General features: G+C 45.5%; 1 protein-coding gene across 1 annotated transcript in view; it reads right to left on the bottom strand.

The window, feature by feature from the left end:
- Positions 1 to 24726, bottom strand: part of fam102ab (family with sequence similarity 102 member Ab) — a 78828-nt gene that overhangs the window by 21141 nt on the left and 32961 nt on the right. Inside the window, exons 3-4 of the mRNA XM_038971311.1 lie at positions 16234 to 16354; positions 15255 to 15284 (exon numbers count right to left, since the gene is read on the bottom strand). Coding sequence (XP_038827239.1) covers positions 15255 to 15284; positions 16234 to 16354 — 151 coding nt within the window. The remainder of the gene's footprint in view (positions 1 to 15254; positions 15285 to 16233; positions 16355 to 24726) is intronic.

Below are 24726 nucleotides of genomic sequence, written 5' to 3' on the forward strand. Positions count from 1 at the left end.
AGAGAGAGAGAAATAGAGAGACATAGAGAGAGACAGAGAGAGAGAGACATAAAGAGAGAGACATAGAGAGAGACATAGAGAGAGAGACATAGAGAGAGAGAGAGAGAGAGTGAGAGAGAGAGAGAGAGAGACATAGAGAGAGAAACAGAGAGAGAGAGACATAGAGAGACATAGAGAGACATATAGAGAGTGACAGAGAGAGAGTGACAGAGAGAGAGTGACAGAGAGAGAGAGACATAGAGAGACATATAGAGAGTGACAGAGAGAGAGTGACAGAGAGAGAGAGAGACATAGAGAGAGAGACATAGAGAGACAGAGAGAGACATAGAGAGAGACACAGAGAGAGAGAAATAGAGAGACATAGAGAGAGACAGAGAGAGAGAGACATAGAGAGAGAGACATAGAGAGAGAGACATAGAGAGAGAGACATAGAGAGAGAGAGACATGGAGAGAGAGACATAGAGAGAGACATAGAGAGAGAGACATAGAGAGAGAGACATAGAGAGAGAGACATAGAGAGAGAGACATGGAGAGAGAGACATAGAGAGAGACATAGAGAGACATAGAGAGAGAGACATAGAGAGAGACATAGAGAGACATATAGAGAGTGACAGGGAGAGAGAGAGAGACAGAGAGAGAGAGACATAGAGAGAGTGACAGAGAGAGAGAGACATAAAGAGAGAGACATAGAGAGAGACATAGAGAGAGAGACATAGAGAGAGAGAGAGAGAGAGTGAGAGAGAGAGAGAGAGAGACAGAGAGAGAGAGACATAGAGAGAGTGACAGAGAGAGAGAGACATAAAGAGAGAGACATAGAGAGAGACATAGAGAGAGAGACATAGAGAGAGAGAGAGAGAGAGAGAGACAGAGAGAGAGAGACATAGAGAGAGTGACAGAGAGAGAGAGACATAAAGAGAGAGACATAGAGAGAGAGACAGAGAGAGAGAGACATAGAGAGAGAGACATAGAGAGGAAGACATAGAGAGGAAGACATAGAGAGAGAGACATAGAGAGAGAGACATAGAGAGAGAGACAGAGAGACATAGAGAGAGAGACATAGAGAGAGAGACATAGAGAGAGAGACATAGAGAGAGAAACAGAGAGAAAGACATAGAGAGACATAGAGAGAGAGACAGAGAGAGAGACATAGAGAGAGAGACATAGAGAGAGAAACAGAGAGAAAGACATAGAGAGACATAGAGAGAGAAACAGAGAGAGAGAGACATAGAGAGACATAGAGAGACATATAGAGAGTGACAGAGAGAGAGTGACAGAGAGAGAGTGACAGAGAGAGAGAGACATAGAGAGACATAGAGAGACATATAGAGAGTGACAGAGAGAGAGTGACAGAGAGAGAGAGAGACATAGAGAGAGAGACATAGAGAGACATAGAGAGAGTGACAGAGAGATGATGTTAACAAATATGTTTGATGAAAACTGTGTACCATGGTCAGGTGTTAACACACCTGGTCCCCATTGTAATAAGGCATGTTTTATTTCGGTGTGTATGGTTTCAAACTAGCTACCCATGAGATATAGAGACAAGGGCATATAAACACATCAAGCATGGAGTGTACGCTTTCAGCGTGCCATTTCAGTCTTTCTACTTTACTGGGGGGTAAGTGAGCAAGGGGTTAACACACACACCCCCCCCACCCCCCAATGTGCCATTACATAACTATTGGCATGGGAGGCTGGTGAGGTCACCCGACCGTAAATACTCTCACTCCATTAGGGCCTACTAATGTCCCTCACCTCTTGTATGTCTCTCAGTCTTCTTACCTTCTCTCTCTCTCCCTTATCCCACTATTATCTCTACCTCTCTCTCTCACTACTGTCTCTCCCCCTGTCCCCTAGCCCTCTCCCTCCTCTCTCCCCACCACCCCCTCTCTCACTACTGTCTCTCCCCCTGTCCCCTAGCCCTCTCCCCTTTCCTCCTCTCTCCCCACCCCCCCTCTCTCTCACTACTGTCTCTCCCCCTGTCCCCTAGCCCTCTCCCCTTTCCTCCTCTCTCCCCACCCCCTCTCTCTCTCACTACTGTCTCTCCCCCTGTCCCCTAGCCCTCTCCCTCCTCTCTCCCCACCACCCCCCTCTCTCACTACTGTCTCTCCCCCTGTCCCCTAGCCCTCTCCCCTTTCCTCCTCTCTCCCCACCCCCTCTCTCTCTCACTACTGTCTCTCCCCCTGTCCCCTAGCCCTCTCCCTCCTCTCTCCCCACCACCCCACCCCCCTCTCTCTCACTACTGTCTCTCCCCCTGTCCCCTAGCCCTCTCCCCTTTCCTCCTCTCTCCCCACCCCCCCCCCCCCTCTCTCTCACGACTGTCTCTCCCCCTGTCCCATAGCCCTCTCCCCTTTCCTCCTCTCTCCCCACCCCCTCTCTCTCTCACGACTGTCTCTCCCCCTGTCCCCTAGCCCTCTCCCTCCTCTCTCCCCACCACCCCCCTCTCTCACTACTGTCTCTCCCCCTGTCCCCTAGCCCTCTCCCTCCTCTCTCCCCACCACCCCACCCCCCTCTCTCTCACTACTGTCTCTCCCCCTGTCCCCTAGCCCTCTCCCCTTTCCTCCTCTCTCCCCACCCCCCCTCTCTCTCACGACTGTCTCTCCCCCTGTCCCATAGCCCTCTCCCCTTTCCTCCTCTCTCCCCACCCCCTCTCTCTCTCACGACTGTCTCTCCCCCTGTCCCCTAGCCCTCTCCCTCCTCTCTCCCCACCACCCCCCTCTCTCGCTACTGTCTCTCCCCCTGTCCCCTAGCCCTCTCCCCTTTCCTCCTCTCTCCCCACCCCCTCTCTCTCTCACTACTGTCTCTCCCCCTGTCCCCTAGCCCTCTCCCCCTTCCTCCTCTCTCCCCACCCCCTCTCTCTCTCACTACTGTCTCTCCCCCTGTCCCCTAGCCTGTCTCTCCCCCTGTCCCCTAATTATCGAGGTTAGCTAGCCAGCTATTTTCGTCCTTCTAACGTAGTCAACACTGCTAGCTAGCCAGCTAGCCAACTTCTACCGAATAGCAGCACTGTAGAAACTATTACATTACAACGGAACGACTTGATTAGTGTAGTGTTAGCTAGCTACATAGTTGTCTTTGCTGTCTTTGTATCTAAGATAATTGTGTAGTTTAGAGTAATTATCGAGGTTAGCTAGCCAGCTATTTTCGTCCGCCGCGCCGCGCCACCGTTCTCCTACCTAGTCAACAACTGCTAGCTAGCTAGTCAACTTCTACCGACTAGCAGCACTGTAGAAACTAATACATTACAACGGAACGATTTGATTAGTGTAGTGTTAGCTAGCTACATAGTTGTCTTTGCTGTCTTTGTATCTAAGATAATTGTGTAGTTTAGAGTAATTATCGAGGTTAGCTAGCCAGCTATTTTCGTCGCCGCGCCACCGTTCTCCTACCTAGTCAACAACTGCTAGCTAGCTAGTCAACTTCTACCGACTAGCAGCACTGTAGAAACTAATAATACATTACAACGGAACGATTTGATTAGTGTAGTGTTAGCTAGATACATAGTTGTCTTTGCTGTCTTTGTATCTAAGATAATTGGGTAGTTTAGAGTAATTATCGAGGTTATCGAGGTTACCTAGCCAGTTATCGAGGTTACCTAGCCAGCTACACTTTCAAACAAAGTCAACAACGCAGCCACTGCTAGCTAGCCTACTTCACCAGCCAGCAGTACTGTATCATTTTAATCATTTTAGTCAATAAGATTTTTGCAACGTAAGCTTAACTTTCTGAACATTCGAGACGTGTAGTCCACTTGTCATTCCAATCTCCTTTGCATTAGCGTAGCCTCTTCTGTAGCCTGTCAACTATGTGTCTGTCTATCCCTGTTCTCTCCTCTCTGCACAGACCATACAAACGCTTCACACCGCGTGGCCGCTGCCACTCTAACCTGGTGGTCCCAGCGCGCACGACCCACGTGGAGTTCCAGGTCTCCGGCAGCCTCTGGAACTGCCGATCTGCGGCCAACAAGGCAGAGTTCATCTCAGCCTATGCTTCCCTCCAGTCCCTCGACTTCTTGGCACTGACGGAAACATGGATTACCACAGATAACACTGCTACTCCTACTGCTCTCTCCTCGTCTGCCCACGTGTTCTCGCACACCCCGAGAGCTTCTGGTCAGCGGGGTGGTGGCACTGGGATCCTCATCTCTCCCAAGTGGACATTCTCTCTTTCTCCCCTGACCCATCTGTCTATCGCCTCCTTTGAATTCCATGCTGTCACAGTTACCAGCCCTTTCAAGCTTAACATCCTTATCATTTATCGCCCTCCAGGTTCCCTTGGAGAGTTCATCAATGAGCTTGACGCCTTGATAAGTTCCTTTCCTGAGGATGGCTCACCTCTCACAGTTCTGGGTGACTTTAACCTCCCCACGTCTACCTTTGACTCATTCCTCTCTGCCTCCTTCTTTCCACTCCTCTCCTCTTTTGACCTCACCCTCTCACCTTCCCCCCCTACTCACAAGGCAGGCAATACGCTTGACCTCATCTTTACTAGATGCTGTTCTTCCACTAATCTCATTGCAACTCCCCTCCAAGTCTCCGACCACTACCTTGTATCCTTTTCCCTCTCGCTCTCATCCAACACTTCCCACTCTGCCCCTACTCGGATGGTATCGCGCCGTCCCAACCTTCGCTCTCTCTCCCCTGCTACTCTCTCCTCTTCCATCCTATCATCTCTTCCCTCTGCTCAAACCTTCTCCAACCTATCTCCTGATTCTGCCTCCTCAACCCTCCTCTCCTCCCTTTCTGCATCCTTTGACTCTCTATGTCCCCTATCCTCCAGGCCGGCTCGGTCCTCCCCTCCTGCTCCGTGGCTCGACGACTCATTGCGAGCTCACAGAACAGGGCTCCGGGCAGCCGAGCGGAAATGGAGGAAAACTCGCCTCCCTGCGGACCTGGCATCCTTTCACTCCCTCCTCTCTACATTTTCCTCTTCTGTCTCTGCTGCTAAAGCCACTTTCTACCACTCTAAATTCCAAGCATCTGCCTCTAACCCTAGGAAACTCTTTGCCACCTTCTCCTCCCTCCTGAATCCTCCTCCCCCTCCCCCCCCCTCCTCCCTCTCTGCGGATGACTTCGTCAACCATTTTGAAAAGAAGGTCGACGACATCCGATCCTCGTTTGCTAAGTCAAACGACACCGCTGGTTCTGCTCACACTGCCCTACCCTGTGCTTTGACCTCTTTCTCCCCTCTCTCTCCAGATGAAATCTCGCGTCTTGTGATGGCCGGCCGCCCAACAACCTGCCCGCTTGACCCTATCCCCTCCTCTCTTCTCCAGACCATTTCCGGAGACCTTCTCCCTTACCTCACCTCGCTCATCAACTCATCCTTGACCGCTGGCTACGTCCCTTCCGTCTTCAAGAGAGCGAGAGTTGCACCCCTTCTGAAAAAACCTACACTCGATCCCTCCGATGTCAACAACTACAGACCAGTATCCCTTCTTTCTTTTCTCTCCAAAACTCTTGAACGTGCTGTCCTTGGCCAGCTCTCCTGCTATCTCTCTCAGAATGACCTTCTTGATCCAAATCAGTCAGGTTTCAAGACTAGTCATTCAACTGAGACTGCTCTTCTCTGTGTCACGGAGGCGCTCCGCACTGCTAAAGCTAACTCTCTCTCCTCTGCTCTCATCCTTCTAGACCTATCGGCTGCCTTTGATACTGTGAACCATCAGATCCTCCTCTCCACCCTCTCCGAGTTGGGCATCTCCGGTGCGGCCCACGCTTGGATTGCGTCCTACCTGACAGGTCGCTCCTACCAGGTGGCGTGGCGAGAATCTGTCTCCGCACCACGTGCTCTCACCACTGGTGTCCCCCAGGGCTCTGTTCTAGGCCCTCTCCTATTCTCGCTATACACCAAGTCACTTGGCTCTGTCATATCCTCACATGGTCTCTCCTATCATTGCTATGCAGACGACACACAATTAATCTTCTCCTTTCCCCCTTCTGATAACCAGGTGGCGAATCGCATCTCTGCATGTCTGGCAGACATATCAGTGTGGATGACGGATCACCACCTCAAGCTGAACCTCGGCAAGACGGAGCTGCTCTTCCTCCCGGGGAAGGACTGCCCGTTCCATGATCTCGCCATCACGGTTGACAACTCCATTGTGTCCTCCTCCCAGAGTGCTAAGAACCTTGGCGTGATCCTGGACAACACCCTGTCGTTCTCAACTAACATCAAGGCGGTGACCCGTTCCTGTAGGTTCATGCTCTACAACATTCGCAGAGTACGACCCTGCCTCACACAGGAAGCGGCGCAGGTCCTAATCCAGGCACTTGTCATCTCCCGTCTGGATTACTGCAACTCGCTGCTGGCTGGGCTCCCTGCCTGTGCCATTAAACCCCTACAACTCATCCAGAATGCCGCAGCCCGTCTGGTGTTCAACCTTCCCAAGTTCTCTCACGTCACCCCGCTCCTCCGCTCTCTCCACTGGCTTCCAGTTGAAGCTCGCATCCGCTACAAGACCATGGTGCTTGCCTACGGAGCTGTGAGGGGAACGGCATCTCCGTACCTTCAGGCTCTGATCAGGCCCTACACCCAAACAAGGGCACTGCGTTCATCCACCTCTGACCTGCTCGCCTCCCTACCTCTGAGGAAGTACAGTTCCCGCTCAGCCCAGTCAAAACTGTTCGCTGCTCTGGCACCCCAATGGTGGAACAAACTCCCTCACGACTCCAGGTCAGCGGAGTCAATCACCACCTTCCGGAGACACCTGAAACCCCACCTCTTTAAGGAATACCTAGGATAGGATAAAGTAATCCTTCTAACCCCCCCCCCCCCCCCCCCCCTTAAAAGATTTAGATGCACTATTGTAAAGTGGTTGTTCCACTGGATATCATAAGGTGAATGCACCAATTTGTAAGTCGCTCTGGATAAGAGCGTCTGCTAAATTACTTAAATGTAAATGTAAATGTAAATTCTTCTCTGCAGATCCTCTCAAGCTCTGTCAGGTTGGATGGGGAGCGTTGCTGCACAGCTATTTTCAGGTCTCTCCAGAGATGTTCGATCAGGTTCAAGTCCGGGCTCTGGATGGGCCACTCCTGCATTGTCTTGGCTGTGTGCTTAGGGTCGTTGTCCTGTTGAAAGGTGAACCTTCGCACCAGTCTGAGGTCCTGAGCGCTCTGGAGCAGGTTTTCATCAAGAATCTCTCTGTACCTGAGTCTCCCAGTCTCTGCTGCTGAAAAACATCCCCACAGCATGATGTTGCCACCACCATGCTTCACTGTAGGGATGGTGCCATGTTTCCTCCAGACGTGACGCTTGGCATTCAGGCCAAAGAGTTCAATCTTGGTTTCATCCGACCAAAGAATCGTGTTTCTCATGGTCTGAGAGTCTTTAGGTGCCTTTCGGAACACTCGGGCTGTCATGTGCCTTTTACTGAGGAGTGGCCACTCTACTATAAAGGTCTGATTGGTGGAGTGCTGCAGAGATGGTTGTCCTTCTGGAAGGTTCTCCCATCTCCACAGAGGAACTCTAGACCTCTGTCAGAGTGACCATCAGGTTCTTGGTCACCTCCCTGATCAAGGCACTTCTCCCCCGATTGCTCAGTTTGGCCGGGCAGCCAGCTCTAGGAAGACTCTTGGTAGTTCCAAACTTCTTCCATTTAAGAATGATGGAGGCCACTATGTTCTTGGGGACCATCAATGCTGTAGAAATGTTTTAGTACCCTTCCCCAGATCTGTGCCTCGACACAATCCTGTCTCGGAGCTCTACGGACAATTCCTTCGACCTCATGGCTTGGTTTTTGCTCTGACATGCACTGTCAACTGTGGGACCTTATATAGACAGGTGTGTGCCTTTCCAAATCATGTCCAATCAATTGAATTTACCACATGTGGACTCCAATAAAGTTGTAGAAACATCTAAAGGATGATCAATGGAAACAGGATGCACCTCAATTTCGAGTCTCATAGCAAAGGGTCTGAATTCTTATGTAAATAAGGTATGTGTGTTTTTTTATTTTAATACATTTGCAAAATTTTCTAAAAACCTGTTTACGCTTTGTCATTATGGGTTATTGTGTGTAGATTTCTGAGGATTTAAAAAAATGTAATCCATTTTAGAATAAGGCTGTAACGTAACAACATGTGGAAAAAGTCAAGGGGTCTGAATACTTTCCGAAGGCACTGTATGCCATAACATAATATGTGACCAGCCAGTGAAACCATTGCTGACCAGGTACGGTGCTGTTGTACCCTTGGTTCAACTAAGAGACAATTACAGCAGGAATCCAATAGCATATTTTTTCCTTATAGTTGTTGTCTTCTGTATAAATTACTTTAGCTTTCAGGATTCCACTCACTTAATTCTCGCTACAATCTTAATCAATCTCCAAACTGCTCCAGAAAATGTCCCAGAGGTCTTTATAATAATATACATCTTTAATAAGAATAATTTATTAACTTAAAGGGATGTTCCACTCCAAAGATAAAAATCGAATCAAAGTTTATTTGTCACGTACACAGATTAGCAGATGTTTAAGCATTTGCAGCGAAATGCTTGTGTTTCTAGCTCCAGCAGTGCAGTCAATGTCTAACAGTACCTTGCTAGAAACAAAGTCTGTCGGCGCCATCTTGTAAGCTTATATACAAAATGGCTGGATCAACAGATGCAGCTCCAAACATTGTGACAGCTTTCACAACCATTACACAGACAAACTCAACCTTGTGTAAACATGACTTTTTAAGCCGTTGCCCTGACAACATAGAGCCTTTGAAGTCACATTACTCTCTCTCTTGTGACATAATTACACAATTAAGGCACCATAGTCGCTTATGAGACCACATCAGACACTGTTAAACCAGAAACCATGGTAGAAACTTCATTGTAAGTCCTTTTCTAGGCCTTGGTTTTATAGTGTAAGATAACTCAAACCTTGTCTATTAAAGACATGTATTTGAGTTGTTAGGTGTCATAGCTTGACAGAAGCTCCCGAGTGGCACATCGGTCTAAGGCACTGCATCTCAGTGCAAGAGGTATCACTACAGTCTCTGGTTCGAATCCAGGCTGTATCACATCCGGCCGTGATTGGGAGTCCTCTAGGGCGGTGCACAATTAGCCCAGCGTTGCCAGGGTAGGCTGTCATTGTAAAAAAGTATTTGCTCTTAACTGACTTGCCTAGTTAAATAAAATAAGATGTTATTATTGGTAATGTCATGCTTATTATGACAGTGTAAAGTTATCTTTATGACAGGCAAATACAGTGTCCACGCTTTACCACTTTACACATTGTCATTATTGTTACAGGTAAGTGTGAGTCACTCCTGTTTGAGGACACATTTGGTGACCAAGTGACACCTGGGAAAGACCACTGGTAGATCATAAAGTTTCTAGCAAAAAGCAGCATTAAAACTGAGAGGGAGCTTAATGCACTCACACACACACACACTCAATATTTTTTGTCCAGCAACATGGTCAAGACACCATATGATTGTGTCGGTTGTGGTTCGGCTGACTAATGGTTACCAGTAAAAGAAGTGCAATGTTGCTTTTTATCCCCTTTCTTTTTTATATCCCCAGACTTCTGCTTTCGGGGGCTATAATCAAACAGCCTCGCCGGTCATCTAAACTGTGAGTCACACTAGAATCTCAAATATTATCCTACTCCTTCCTTTTATGTGGTCAGAAGACAAGGTTTCAAAGCATACGTGCAGATCAGAAACCTTGTCTTATTCTATCCATTTTCATTCACAAACTGTAAGCGGGGTCCCTTCCCACAGCCACTATATCTCTGACAGACACTGGGGTGGAGTGCCATGAGTCTGGCACGTAGGACTGTTAGTTAGTTGGGCAGACATCGGCCTGTACTATTGAGAGGAAGAAGGACTGGACAAACACATCAGAACACAGAGAACGAGTAGACCTTTTCTATAGTACTTCCTCTTGTCCCTATGTCCCTTTGTGTCAAACTCCTACAGGCCTGGAGAGGTCAAAGACCTCCTATCCTCCCATGCCACATGCCCGCTCTCTGTCTCTCACTTTCTCTCATTTTCTTTCGGCTGACTCAGCGGACATTCCGGTGCAGTGCCTTCTTCCGGGATGAACAGGGTCAGCAAATATGGAGGAAACGAGAGGGACAGGGAAGCACTAGCCCAATGATAACATCCAGCCAGCCTTAACACACACACACACACACACACACACACACACACACACACACACACACACACACACACACACACACACACACACACACACACACACACACACACACACACACACACACACACACACAGATACAGACAAACACACACACCACACCAAACCAAACACACACACTTCCTTCTCTAATGGGTGACCATGTCGTCACACTTTCCTCTTCCATAAAGAAACTGGTGTCATAAAGACTTGAAGGCCACCAGTCACATGCCTTGTCAATAACCATCACTAGAATCATGTTTGGCCTCTACCCTGTCTCTTTACACTATGAGTGCTTCATAGTTCCCTTGCACTGTTATCAACATCAAAAAGGACAATCTGTTTCCCAACTAAATCTTGTGAGGCAAGAGACTAAATGCAGAACTTATTCTAAGGCACAAGTCTACACACTTTAAAGAGGCTATTACCATGTGTCAGTCATTTCTAGAAACCCAAAGGACATATAAAGCAATGTTTTGTTTACAAGTAAGCATCTTTTTTGTGTGTGTGTGTGTGTGGGGGGGGGGGGGTACATCTTCCCATTCTAAATCAACAAATATGGTAGCTTAAAACTTATGGATGAAATCCCGTTAACGGGATCGATTTGACAACAGCCAGTGAAAGTGCAGGGCGCCAAATTCAAACAACAGAAATCTCATAATTAAAATTCCTCAAACATACAAGTATTATACACCATTTTAAAGATAAACTTGTTGTTAATCCCACCACAGTGTCCGATTTCAAAAAGGCTTTACGACGAAAGCATACCATGCGATTATGTTAGGTCAGCACCTAGTCACAGAAAAACACAGCCATTTTTCCAGCAAAAGAGAGGAGTCACAAAAAGCAGAAATAGAGATACAATTAATCACTAACCTTTGATGATCTTCATCAGATGACACTCATAGAACTTCATGTTACACAATACATGTATGTTTTGTTCGATAAAGTTCATATTTATATCCAAAAATCTCAGTTTACATTGGCGCGTTATGTTCAGTAATGTTTTGCTTCCAAAACATCCGGTGATTTTGCAGAGAGCCACATCAATTTACAGAAATACTCATCATAAATGTTGATGAAAATACAAGTGTTATACGTGGAATTAAAGATATACTTCTCCTTAATGCAACAGCTGTGTCAGATTTCAAAAAAGCTTTCCCGGAAAAAGCACACCATGCAATAATCTGAGTACAGTGCTCAGGCACCAAAACAAGTCATACAGATACCCACCATGTTGTGGAGTCAACAGAAGTCAGAAATAGCATTATAAATATTCACTTACCTTTGATGATCTTCATCAGAATGCACTCCCAGGAATCCCAGTTCCACAATAATTGTTTGTTTAGTTCGATAAAGTCCATCATTTACATCATCACACGTGGTCCCGTGTGGCTCAGTTGGTAGAGCATGGTGCTTGCAACGCCAGGGTTGTGTGTTCAATTCCCACGGGGGGACCAGGGTTCAATTCCCACGGGGGGACCAGGATGAATATGTATGAACTTTCCAATTTGTAAGTCGCTCTGGATAAGAGCGTCTGCTAAATGACTTAAATGTAAATGTAAATTTATGTCCAAATACCTCCTTGTTGTTCGCGCCTTGAGTTCACAAATCCAAATTCATGACGCACGATCACTAGGTCCAGACGAAAAGTAAAAAAAGTTCCGTTACAGTCCGTAGAAACATGTCAAACGATGTATAGAATCAATCTTTAGGATGTTTTTAACATAAATCTTCAATAATGTTCCAACCGGAGAATTCCTTTGTCTTTAGAATTGCAATGGAACGCAGGTGAATATTTATAATGCTATTTCTGACTTCTGTTGACTCCGCAACATGGCGGGTATATGTTTGGCTTGTTTTGGTCTCTGAGCGCCGTACTCAGATTATTGCATGGTTTGCTTTTTCCGTAAAGCTCTTTTGAAATCTGACAAAGCGGTTGCATTAAGGAGAAGTATATCTATAATTCTGTGCATAATACTTGTATCTTTTATCAAAGTTTATTATGAGTATTTCTGTAAATTGATGGTGGCTCTGTGCAAATTCACGGGATGTTTTGGAGGCAAAGCCAAATGTAAACTGAGGTTTTTGGATATAAATATGAACTTGATCGAACATACATGTATTGTGTAACATGTTGTCCCGGGGGTGTCATCTGAGGAAGAATATCAAAGGTTAGTGATTCATTTTATCTCTATTTCTGCTTTTTGTGACTCCTCTCTTTGGTTGGAAAATGGCTGTATGCTTTCTGTGACTAGGTGCTGACCTAACATATTGATATGTTGTGCTTTCGCCGAAAAGTCTTTTTGAAATTGGACACTGTGGTTGGATTAACGAGAAGTTTATCTTTAAAATGGTGTGTAATACTTGTATGTTTGAGAAATTTGAATTATGAGATTTCTGTTGTTTGAATTTGGTGCCCTGCAATTTCATTGGCTGTTGGCGAGGGGTTCCCCGTTCCCAGACAGGTTAAACATGTTTTTACCATTATGATAACATTGTGCCACCGGTAGCAATAGTAACAACAATGATGATTACACCAATGAGACATTTTTGGTCAATTTGATTTTTCTTAGATTTGAGCATTTGTGGCCTCCATTTAAGGTCATCAATCCTTTAAAAAAAACATTTCCTAAAGTGATATGATTAATAATTTTGCCCACAATGTTATTTCCCTTCATTTAAATGGACTAACTTTGTATTTAGACATCAAATTATCAATGGAATGTCACGTCGTCTTAATGAGGAGACCAAGGCGCAGCGTGGTAAGCGAACATACCTCTTTAATAAAAGAGAGAACACTGAACAGAGCTAAACAAAACAACAAAACGAACCGTGAAGCAATATGGCTAGTGCAGAACAGGCAACTAAACATAGAATAACAACCCACAAAATACCCAAGGAATATGGCTACCTAAATATGGTCCCCAATCAGAGACAACGATAAACAGCTGCCTCTGATTGAGAACCAATCTAGGCAACCATAGACATATAAACACCTAGACTAGAAAAACCCCTAGACATACAAAAAACCCTACACAATACAAAAACTAAACAAACCACCCTTGTCACACCCTGACCTAACCAAATAATAAAGAAAACAAAGATAACTAAGGTCAGGGCGTGACATGGAATCTTCAAATTTATGACATAGTAAAAGGTGTGATTAGCTAATAATTATAGACCCCTCCCATGATAACAGTTTGCTACTGGAGAGAATGCTCAAGGTCCTTGTATATTTTTGTAATGAGTTATTTTCAAGGCGGTAACACCAATAACATAAAACTGAGGGACACACTATACTAGTAAATAAAATAGTTATTTTATTAATAGCCTTGTTATTTTTTATCAATACAATATATTAAATACATTTGTTCACTTTCTAGCATTCAAAATAATAGATAGATATCTCTAAATCCCCAAAACATGTCACTACAACTCTACACATCACTACCGAGACAAGACAATTTGCCTTCCCTAAGCACTTTAAACAATGCATAAACATACGGGTTTGCAGTATAAAGGACTTGCATTAGGTTGTGTTATTGATAATCAGTTCGACATAAACAAAAACATGTATGATCTGTAACTATTTGTCATTTTAAAGTGTTTTTCATGGCTGCAAAGGCAAGGTAAGCAAATGCTACCGCAATTTAAGAAGGACCCTAACGCTAAAGTCGTGATCTTGACAAACTTAACAGTGAGCGATGACCATGAAAACACACAAGACTGATGGCTATAGCTATGTTCAACAAGTATATTATTCTACCGGGCTTTATCTAGCTCTAGTTATGATATTCTACCTTGTCTCGCTGGCTTGCTAGCTCGATAACCATGTGACAACATGTTTGTTAACTTGCATGATCTCCATTTAAAGTTGCATGTGATCGTAGCCACTGCTAGGCAAATTAAGAGGTTTCTGATGACGAAACCTGATGGCTTTTCATGACACATCTGGGAAATGGGTCTATTGGTAATGGTCCACCAGGTGACCAATCACAGACTGGGTCACACGTAAAAACTTAGGTCAGGGTCACACCTGACTGGGCCACACCTAAAAACTTAGGTCAGGGTCACACCTGACAGGGTCACACCTAAAAACTTAGGGCAGGGTCACACCTAAAAACTTAGGTCAGGGTCACACCTGACTGGGCCACACCTAAAAACTTAGGTCAGGGTCACACCCGACTGGGTCACAACTAAAAACTTAGGGCAGGGTCACACCTAAAAACTTAGGGCAGGGTCACACCTAAAAACTTAGGTCAGAGTCACACCTGACTGGGTCACACCTAAAAACTTAGGTCAGGGACACACCTAAAAACTTAGGTCAGGGTCACACCTGACTGGGTCACACCTAAAAACTTAGGTCAGGGTCACTGAAGAGCTAAAAGGTTTCTTCACACAGTTTACTGCCAACTAGTGGAAACACTATAAACCACAAACACTACAGCTGGAAAAGCAATAAGGAAGGAAATAAGTTGTCCACGTCACTGCACTGTTTTCCCCACCTTCCCCAAAAGTCCCATCCTGTGTCACAAGGCTTTGTCACATGTATGTCATACTAGTTGGCTTGAGCTATGGACCCAATTCCCTTTTACATGACTTTAACCACAATGGTTTTACTGTTATTGGGGCTGTAAAATGTACTGTATCACACACACACACACACTGACTCATCTGCTTCAGATATACTGTACATATGGTGTGTGTTTTTGGTTTTCACTATCCTTGTGGGGACCAGAAGTCCTCACAAGGACAGTAAAACAAGCACAATTACTATTTTAGGCTTAGGGGTTACAATTAGGGTTAGAATTAGGGTTAGCATTAGAGTTAGGTTTGGGGTTAGGGAAAATAGGATTTTGAATGGGAATCAATTGTTTAGTTCCCACAAGGATAGTAAAACAAACGTGTGTGTGTGTGTGTGTGTGTGTGTGTGTGTGTGTGTGTGTGTGTGTGTGTGTGTGTGTGTGTGTGTGTGTGTGTGTGTGTGTGTGTGTGTGTGTGTGTGTGTGTGTGTGTGTGTGTGTGTGTGCCAACTGTACAGAAATGCACAACAGGGAAACCAAACCACATTAGTAGAAGCATGCTAAAGGATGACATGTCACATTTTTTAGTCTTACCTTTGAAAACGTCTTTCCTCCTTTGAGCTCCTGCAGTGACAAGAAGAAGTGGATGAAATGCATGAAGCACAAACACTTTCTTTCCTTCTATAGTCTATTATTGTACATAAAGTTAAGCAGCTAGAATTCATATTTCAAGTGAATTCTAACACGAGCAGACTAAATAAAACAAAGGCCTTCCTCTTTTAACAGTTTGATTATAAATGATCATGTTAAGCTTGTCATGCTGAATAGTATTACAGAATGTAGCTTTAACAGTGAGCACTTGTATGCTACACTGTTGGAATCATAGAGTCCCCACTCCCTACAGATGAACTGATCTGAGATCTGAGGACTCCATGTCATAATAGCAGATACGCAGCTGCGTGATTATAGCCATGCCCTGATCTCCAGTCAGCCGTTACTGATACATGAAAGGGAAATGTTTCGCAATCCCATATTTGCTGATACCATGGTAATGAGAGGAGTACTATAACTAGCATTGTAAACAACAAGCAACAAAAGAGTCCATAGACAGATCTAAGCTGTCTGCAACAGTGTGTAGATTTGGGAATGGGAACTAAGGGAACTAATCATATTTCAGACATTGAAAAAACACCTGCCAAGGTTGATCCAGTGTGTAGGTGTGTGAAAGGTGTAGGAAGGTCTCATTTATTTACATCAGAGTTAGAGGTAAAAGGTTAGGGAGTAGGCTTACATTACCACAGAATGCCTTACACATGAGTAATTATAGATGAATTACCTTGTATCAGGTAATAATGTACCTATGACACACTTTTGAGGCAGAGAGAGAACTTGGGCAATGACAAGCAGTGAGTAAAAAGTTGCCCAAAATAACTATACAATTTTAAAAAGACAGGACACAGGGCAACTTTTTCTCACTGAGTAGGTTGTTTTCCCTAAGAAAATGTCACCTGTAGAGTATCATTATTAGGCACTGTAAAAGACTATAGCAGGGGTTGATGGGAGATGTAGTTACCTTGCGTACAGAGACCCTGCAGATGCAGGGGTCCAGGACTCCAGTGGTGGGACTGGCACTCATCTTACAGATGAAGGAGAACTTCTTCTTCCAACGAACACAGTTCTGTTGGACCTCCTCCCTACAGACAGAGAGAGACAGACAGAGAGAGGGGGGTGATGGTTAGGGTCATTCATCTTCAATTCATTTTTTGGGTCATCATAATTGACATCATTGAAGTCATCACCACTACCATCAACATTATACTTTTCCTGATGACTATATTTATCATCATGATCTTCATCATCCTCAACATCAACATTATCATCATCAATCATTATTCTTATACCATTATCATTAGCAATATTGTCCATTTCTGGAGCTGTGTTTATGGCCACCCTCTGGCAAAAGCTTACTGTACAGTACATAATCAAGACCCATGACCAAAAGCACAGCAAATTAAAACCACCTGCTTTGCTGTTGGAAAGGGGACTATTACACACTTCGGATACATTACCCTGCCAAATATAGAGTTCTGCTGCGTGGAAAGCCCCTTACTTTTAATGTTTAATGCTACTGCCTCCAACTGCTAAGTAAAGATTGAAACCTAAAGTCGGATTCCACACAACTTAAAGTGAGTGCGTGTGACTGTTCAAGTGTGTCTCTGGTCACTAAGTGAGCTTTTACGTAACTAAACGCCTCGGGGCTCAGGGCTTCTAAGAATCCTTTTCCCATCCTCTCTCTTTCTCTCTCTCCCTCTCTGTCTCTCCTTCCCTCTCTCTCTAAAGTCTTTCCTGTTGAGCCATGCCCACCGAGAAACAGCTACAGTGTAGAGAGGCAGCCAGCCGGTGGAAAATCACTGCATTGTAGTCCTGCCTCAATGCCCATCAGTTTGTACAGGGGCCTTGAGAAAGCCAGAGGACAGTGGCTGCGTTCCAATACTCTTAAATGGCCTCCTTTCTTTTATGATCTCTTTATCACGAGTGATGTGAAACAACTGGATAGGTCGAAACAATGTTGCTTTCATCTGCCAAGAGGAGACGAGGGCTGTGTTCCGAATCGTGTACCACCTGTTTAGTACTTGCATACTGCATGCGTATGCACTTTCTCAACTATCACTACTACAAGTACATACTACTTTGAATACTATTTAGCATGTTAGTATTTCGTTTTCCTGCAAACAATAATGAGTCGTTAGGTCGTCCCCGTGTCGTCACAAAATGGTCGCCTAAAGTTGTCAGGATGTTGTGTCATGGTCCCCTGGAGGTTTTGTCTACTTCCTGGTTTGTCCTGGGGACGTTGCCGAGGATGTTTTTAGGACCCAGAGAACGTTCCCTTGGGACCATCACACAACGTCTTAAGGACTAGTAAAATGAAAGTCCTGAAAACGTCCTAAAAAGGTCCTGACATGGTCCTCAGTGACGTCCAGCTAACTTACAGCTAACTACACAAACATCCCCCAGAGAACGTTCCCTTAGATTGTTCTCAGAACGTCAGTGGGATAACGTCGCACCAAAACTTTGTATATCGTTTTTGCTAGCCCCTATTCTTTCCTTTAACGATGGGATATAACATGTAAAATAAACACTTCCTGGATAGTGTGCAACTGTCTCATACTTGCTTTTTCCGGCAAATGTGCCGTGTCTTTCTCAGAACAGCTCCCACTCCTTCTATTCCCAGAAGAACCCTGGAGGTCAGATAAGACTCCGTCCTCAGTCATCAATCTCAGCTGTCAATCACAAATCAATTTGTTTCCCAGCAAATCAGATGCTGAGATAGTGGGCGAGCTGCTGAGGTTGCCCTCTGCCTTATTGGTCCCGATCTCTTTTTATTTCATTCTCTCCATCTGAGTCACTGCAGCAGAACAGTGAAAGTGGGTCAGTGTGTCCTTTTCTCTCTCCACAAACACACATACAGTACACACATGCAACCTTAGGCAGACTGTAGTGCCCGGTTTATATTATGCTCAGAGAGAGAGAGAGATAACTGAAACCTACTTTGTAGATCAACCTTTGAACACAGTCTGTCATCCCAGTCATAAGACATGTTGTTATGGAAATGGGTGCAGCAGGACATGTTGTTATGGGGACGGGGTGCAGCAGGACATGTTGTTATGGGAATGGGTGCAGCAGGACATGTTGTTATGGGAATGGGTGCAGCAGGACATGTTGTTATGGGAATGGGTGCAGCAGGACATGTTGTTATGGGAATGGGTGCAGCAGGACATGTTGTTATGGGAATGGGTGCAGCAGGACATGTTGTTATGGGAATGGGTGCAGCAGGACATGTTGTTATGGGAATGGGTGCAGCAGGACATGTTGTTATGGGAATGGGTGCAGCAGGACATGTTGTTATGGGAATGGGTGCAGCAGGACATGTTGTTATGGGAATGGGTGCAGCAGGACATGTTGTTATGGGAATGGGTGCAGCAGGACATGTTGTTATGGGAATGGGTGCAGCAGGACATGTTGTTATGGGAATGGGTGCAGCAGGACATGTTGTTATGGGAATGGGTGCAGCAGGACATGTTGTTATGGGAATGGGTGCAGCAGGACATGTTGTTATGGGAATGGGTGCAGCAGGACATGTTGTTATGGGAATGGGTGCAGCAGGACATGTTGTTATGGGAATGGGTGCAGCAGGACATGTTGTTATGGGAATGGGTGCAGCAGGACATGTTGTTATGGGAATGGGTGCAGCAGGACATGTTGTTATGGGAATGGGTGCAGCAGGACATGTTGTTATGGGAATGGGTGCAGCAGGACATGTTGTTATGGGAATGGGTGCAGCAGGACATGTTGTTATGGGAATGGGTGCAGCAGGACATGTTGTTATGGGAATGGGTGCAGCAGGACATGTTGTTATGGGAATGGGTGCAGCAGGACATGTTGTTATGGGAATGGGTGCAGCAGGACATGTTGTTATGGGAATGGGTGCAGCAGGACACTGTTGTTGAGTGTTAAGTGTAGCATGTTTTTATTGCACATAGAGTGGAAATAAACACATTTCTTTTTTTGGGGTCCTTGTGTTCCTTATAACTTAAAATAGGATTTGATGATTGCTCATTGAACAATGTCAAAGCAATGAATATTGTAGTTACAACACACAGAAACACAAACACACAAATGAACATGAAAAGGTTAGAAATCCGGCAGCAGTGGGAATAGCAGGGAGGAAGGAGGGAGTCTGTAGAAATTAGAAGCACAATCGTACACACACACACACACACACACACACACACACACACACACACACACACACACACACACACACACACACACCCACAGCACAGATCTGCTGACGTGGCCGTGCGATCCAGCAGGGCTGCTGCACTCACTGGGGACAAACCAGCTCCCGGAGAAGGGAAAGAGTTTACACACGGACGACCAAAGGCACATACACAAATGGGTGAACACACACACACATACTTTACAGTTCGCAAGAAAGACCCACACTGCAGAACACAATGTACAGTAAGTACCTCTATTAGAGGTCAACAGTACATAGAAACAAAGCTACATGTGCTGTGGAACACAGACACAGACACGCAAACAAAAACACACACAGACACGTGGGCACCCAAATACAGATGGAACACATCTGTCTTCAATCTCAGCTGCCAAAATGTAAAAGCTCATGATAGATTCCAGGGAACATCTGGATGGAATGGAGAAAGAGAGAGAGGGAGAGAGAAAGAGAGAGAGCAGGGGGGAGAGAGGGAGAGAGAGAGAGAGAGAGAGAGAGAGCGGGGGAGGGGAGAGAGAGAGTGAGAGAGAGAGAAAGAGAGAGAGCAGGGGGGAGAGAGGGAGAGAGAGAGAGAGAGAGAGAGAGAGAGAGAGCGGGGGAGGGGGGAGAGAGAAGGGGAGAGAGAGAGAGAGAGAGAGAGAGAGAGAGAGAGCGGGGGAGGGGGGAGAGAGAGTGAGAGAGAGAGAGAGAGAGAGAGCGGGGGAGGGGGGAGAGAGAGTGAGAGAGCGAGAGAAAGAGTACAGTAAGAGAGTGGTTATATAATCTGAAGACACACATATGCATGCAAACACACCTGGAAAATGGTCATTTATCCCACTGTTTGTTTCATTGTTTTAAGATGAGGTCACTGGAATTAGTGTTGTGAAAATGCACGCAAACCCACGAACATATACACACATACACTGAGTCACAAGTTTACAATGTCTCTCATTAACAATGCTGAGGAGTTCCTTCAACGGTAACCAGAGCCAGATGAAGACATGATAAAAACCGAACGGGCAGATTTGGAAAATCATGTTCTCACACATCACCCAAACATCCGCTGAACACCAACCTTTAGCTGGGGTGTATTCAATGAGGTGAACGTTGTGTATTATGTGTAACGTTGAGCCCTTCTGAAAAGAGCCCCAAAATCATTCCAAGAGATAGGGTTGTCACTAGTTACTAGTTACCACAGCCACAAATGGCTAAACCCCGCCTATTTCAACTATTTATTTTCTTAAAATCTGATTTTAAACCTAACCCTAACCTTAACCACACTGTTAACCTTATGACTAACCCTAACCTTAATTTTTCCCCCGATATAGGCAATTTTGACTTTGTGGCTGTGGTAACTAGTGACAACCAAGCGATAGGGGAAGAAGGGAAAGGAAGGGATCTACTATCCTCAAACGTGATTGGAAGAGAACCATGGGGGCGTGAATGAATATTTCAAAGGCTTTCTGTCCATGTTGGAAAACAGGAAAGGTAACAGGAACACAGCACATAGTAGTACTGTGGAACGATGACTCATGTATCTCTTTAGGCTTCTGCATCCTTCTGTTCACACAGAACAAAATGAGTGGTGGATGGAGGGAGAGAAAGAATGAAAAGTAGAGGAGCGTGACCTGCTTCTTTCCCGTGCTCCTTTGACCCTCTTCACTTTCTGACAGTTCATAGTTCTTTAATTGAACAGACCCTCTTATCCACAGCGACTTACAGGAGCAATTAGGGCTAAGTGCCTTGCTCAAGGGCACACCGACAGATTGTTCACCTAGTCGGCTCAGGGATTCGAACCAGTGACCTTTTGGTTATGGGCCCAACGCTCTTAATAAGCACTTTTCCAGGAACCACTTCAATTCCATTTCCAATCTCTACTCCAACTCTCACTGTTGATAGTTATTGTTGGGATCATCTAAAGGACTCGGACAGGTGTTCATACACACACAGGGAGAGGAGAGCATGAACACCATGCAGACATGCTAGCTATGTAGCTTGAGTAAGTGCTAAAGCATGCTACATAAACACTGACAGCCACGCTCACTGATAGTCACTACTGACAGCACGGTTATAGTGCGCTCCTAATCCTGACCTGACCATACCATAAAATACCAGGTGTCACACACACACACACACACACATGCATGTACGCACGTGCACATGCACACACACACACCTGCCAAAAGAATGTGTCAGTTTGTCCAATAAAAGCAGGAAGTGAATGTGTGTGTCTGTGAGAAAGAAAAAGAGAGAGACAGTGAGGGAGAGACAGTGAGGGACAGAGACAGTGAGGGAGTGACAGTGAGAGACAGAGACAGTGAGGGAGAGACAGTGAGGGACAGAGACAGTGAGGGAGAGACAGTGAGGGAAAGACAGTGAGGGAGAGACAGTGAGGGAAAGACAGTGAGGGAGAGAGAGTGAGGGACAGACAGTCAGGGACAGAGACAGTGAGGGAGAGACAGTGAGAGACAGAGACAGTGAGGGAGAGACAGTGAGGGACAGAGACAGTGAGGGAGAGGCAGTGAGGGACAGAGACAGTGAGGGAGAGACGGTGAGGGACAGACAGTGAGGGAAAGACAGTGAGGGAGAGACAGTGAGGGACAGAGACAGTGAGGGAGAGACAGTGAGGGACAGAGACAGTGAGGGACAGAGACAGTGAGGGAGAGACAGTGAGGGAGTGACAGTGTGGGAGATTATGAGTGTGTAGGAAGGAGTGGTGATACTGTACGTCTGGTCATTACTCAAAATGTTTACAGTTCAACGTGGCACAGGAATCTTCCTGAGAACTCGTTGGTAAAAGGCAGCCTTGGGACATGCCCCCCATCTCCCTACATTTCCCTATTGTATCATATTTCTTCCATCTGTTCACAATAAAATACCCACTTTTTTTTCTACTTCACCAAAGTAAACATCTGGCAGGAAAAAATGACTACGGCTTTTTCACCCCCTCCTTCTCCCTTCTCCTTGTCCCTCCTCCCCTTTCCTTTCACCCAATTTACCCAACGTCCCCCTAAGGGGTTTGGCAGGATTAGAGGAATAGAGAATGGGACAGAGAGAGAGGGAGGTTTTGAACCATGAGTTTCTCTGGCACGAGCCTGTGTAGCTATCATGTCTGCTCAAAGTAGATATACTGTACTGTATTTTTGGCACTGAATTTTCTGAAGCACAGAATAGAAAAAAACTCCCATGTGAGACAGTGACCTAGATTTCCCAACAGCTAACAAGATCGTCAAGCACGCCTGAAAAGTGACAGCATAAAAATAACCGAAAAGGTGCCTACATTATAACCTAGCCTGGTCTCAGATCTGTTTGTGCTGTCTTGCTAACTCCTAGGGTCAATTGGCAAGACAGCACAAACACATCTAGGACCAGGCTACCTATATCCAACTAGAAGATGATGATCGTCTACTGACAAGACACCAACTAAATTCTGGCATCAAACATTTATAAGTGTTCCAATTGGGAAGTTGTCATTTCTATTTCCATTTCTACTGGTTCTCTTGTTCCTAGTAGTGTCTTGTGGTGTCTACTGGTTCTCTTGTTCCTAGTAGTGTCTTGTGGTGTGTACTGGTTCTCTTGTTCCTAGTAGTGTCTTGTGGTGTGTACTGGTTCTCTTGTTCCTAGTAGTGTCTTGTGGTGTGTACTGGTTCTCTTGTTCCTAGTAGTGTCTTGTGGTGTCTACTGGTTCTCTTGTTCCTAGTAGTGTCTTGTGGTGTCTACTGGTTCTCTTGTTCCTAGTAGTGTCTTGTGGTGTGTACTGGTTCTCTTGTTCCTGGTAGTGTCTTGTGGTGTCTACTGGTTCTCTTGTTTCTAGTAGTGTCTTGTGGTGTCTACTGGTTCTCTTGTTCCTGGTAGTGTCTTGTGGTGTCTACTGGTTCTCTTGTTCCTAGTAGTGTCTTGTGGTGTCTACTGGTTCTCTTGTTCCTGGTAGTGTCTTGTGGTGTCTACTGGTTCTCTTGTTCCTAGTAGTGTCTTGTGGTGTCTACTGGTTCTCTTGTTCCTAGTAGTGTCTTGTGGTGTCTACTGGTTCTCTTGTCCCTAGTAGTGTCTTGTGGTGTCTACTGGTTCTCTTGTTCCTGGTAGTGTCTTGTGGTGTGTACTGGTTCTCTTGTTCCTGGTAGTGTCTTGTGGTGTCTACTGGTTCTCTTGTTCCTAGTAGTGTCTTGTGGTGTCTACTGGTTCTCTTGTTCTCTTGTTCCTGGTAGTGTCTTGTGGTGTCTACTGGTTCTCTTGTTCCTGGTAGTGTCTTGTGGTGTCTACTGGTTCTCTTGTTCCTGGTAGTGTCTTGTGGTGTGTACTGGTTCTCTTGTTCCTAGTAGTGTCTTGTGGTATGTACTGGTTCTCTTGTTCCTAGTAGTGTCTTGTGGTGTGTACTGGTTCTCTTGTTCCTAGTAGTGTCTTGTGGTGTCTACTGGTTCTCTTGTTCCTAGTAGTGTCTTGTGGTGTGTACTGGTTCTCTTTTTCCTGGTAGTGTCTTGTGGTGTCTACTGGTTCTCTTGTTCCTAGTAGTGTCTTGTGGTGTGTACTGGTTCTCTTGTTCCTAGTAGTGTCTTGTGGTGTCTACTGGTTCTCTTGTTCCTGGTAGTGTCTTGTGGTGTCTACTGGTTCTCTTGTTCCTGGTAGTGTCTTGTGGTGTGTACTGGTTCTCTTGTTCCTAGTAGTGTCTTGTGGTGTCTACTGGTTCTCTTGTTCCTAGTAGTGTCTTGTGGTGTGTACTGGTTCTCTTTTTCCTGGTAGTGTCTTGTGGTGTCTACTGGTTCCAAGGTCGGTCAGCCAGACTGGGCTTGATAGACCAAGATTTGGTAATGGAAGCACATGACAGTTGCATAACAGGTTCGTGTATACTGTAACTCTAACCAGAGATGGTGATAGTATTACAGCAATGGGGCAACAGACTCAATCAGAACAGTCAGAGCTTCAGCCAGTCTGTTGATGATTCCAAAATGGCTCGCTATAGAGTGCAGTGCACTACTTTTGACCAGGACCCATTGAGCTCAGGTGTAGCTCAGGCAGGCAGACAGACAGACAGACAGACAGACAGACAGACAGACAGACAGACAGACAGACAGACAGACAGACAGACAGACAGACAGACAGACAGACAGACAGACAGACAGACAGACAGACAGACAGACAGACAGACAGAGAAAAACAGAGACACAGAGAGACAGACAGAGAAAAACAGAGACACAGAGAGACAGACAGAGAAAAACAGAAACACAGAGAGACAGATAAAGTAGAAACAAAGTGGGAATAAAAATACAATATAATACCAGGGTAAATTCATTC

This window comes from Salvelinus namaycush, chromosome 31, assembly GCF_016432855.1.
Source record: "Salvelinus namaycush isolate Seneca chromosome 31, SaNama_1.0, whole genome shotgun sequence".
NCBI lineage: Eukaryota > Metazoa > Chordata > Actinopteri > Salmoniformes > Salmonidae > Salvelinus > Salvelinus namaycush.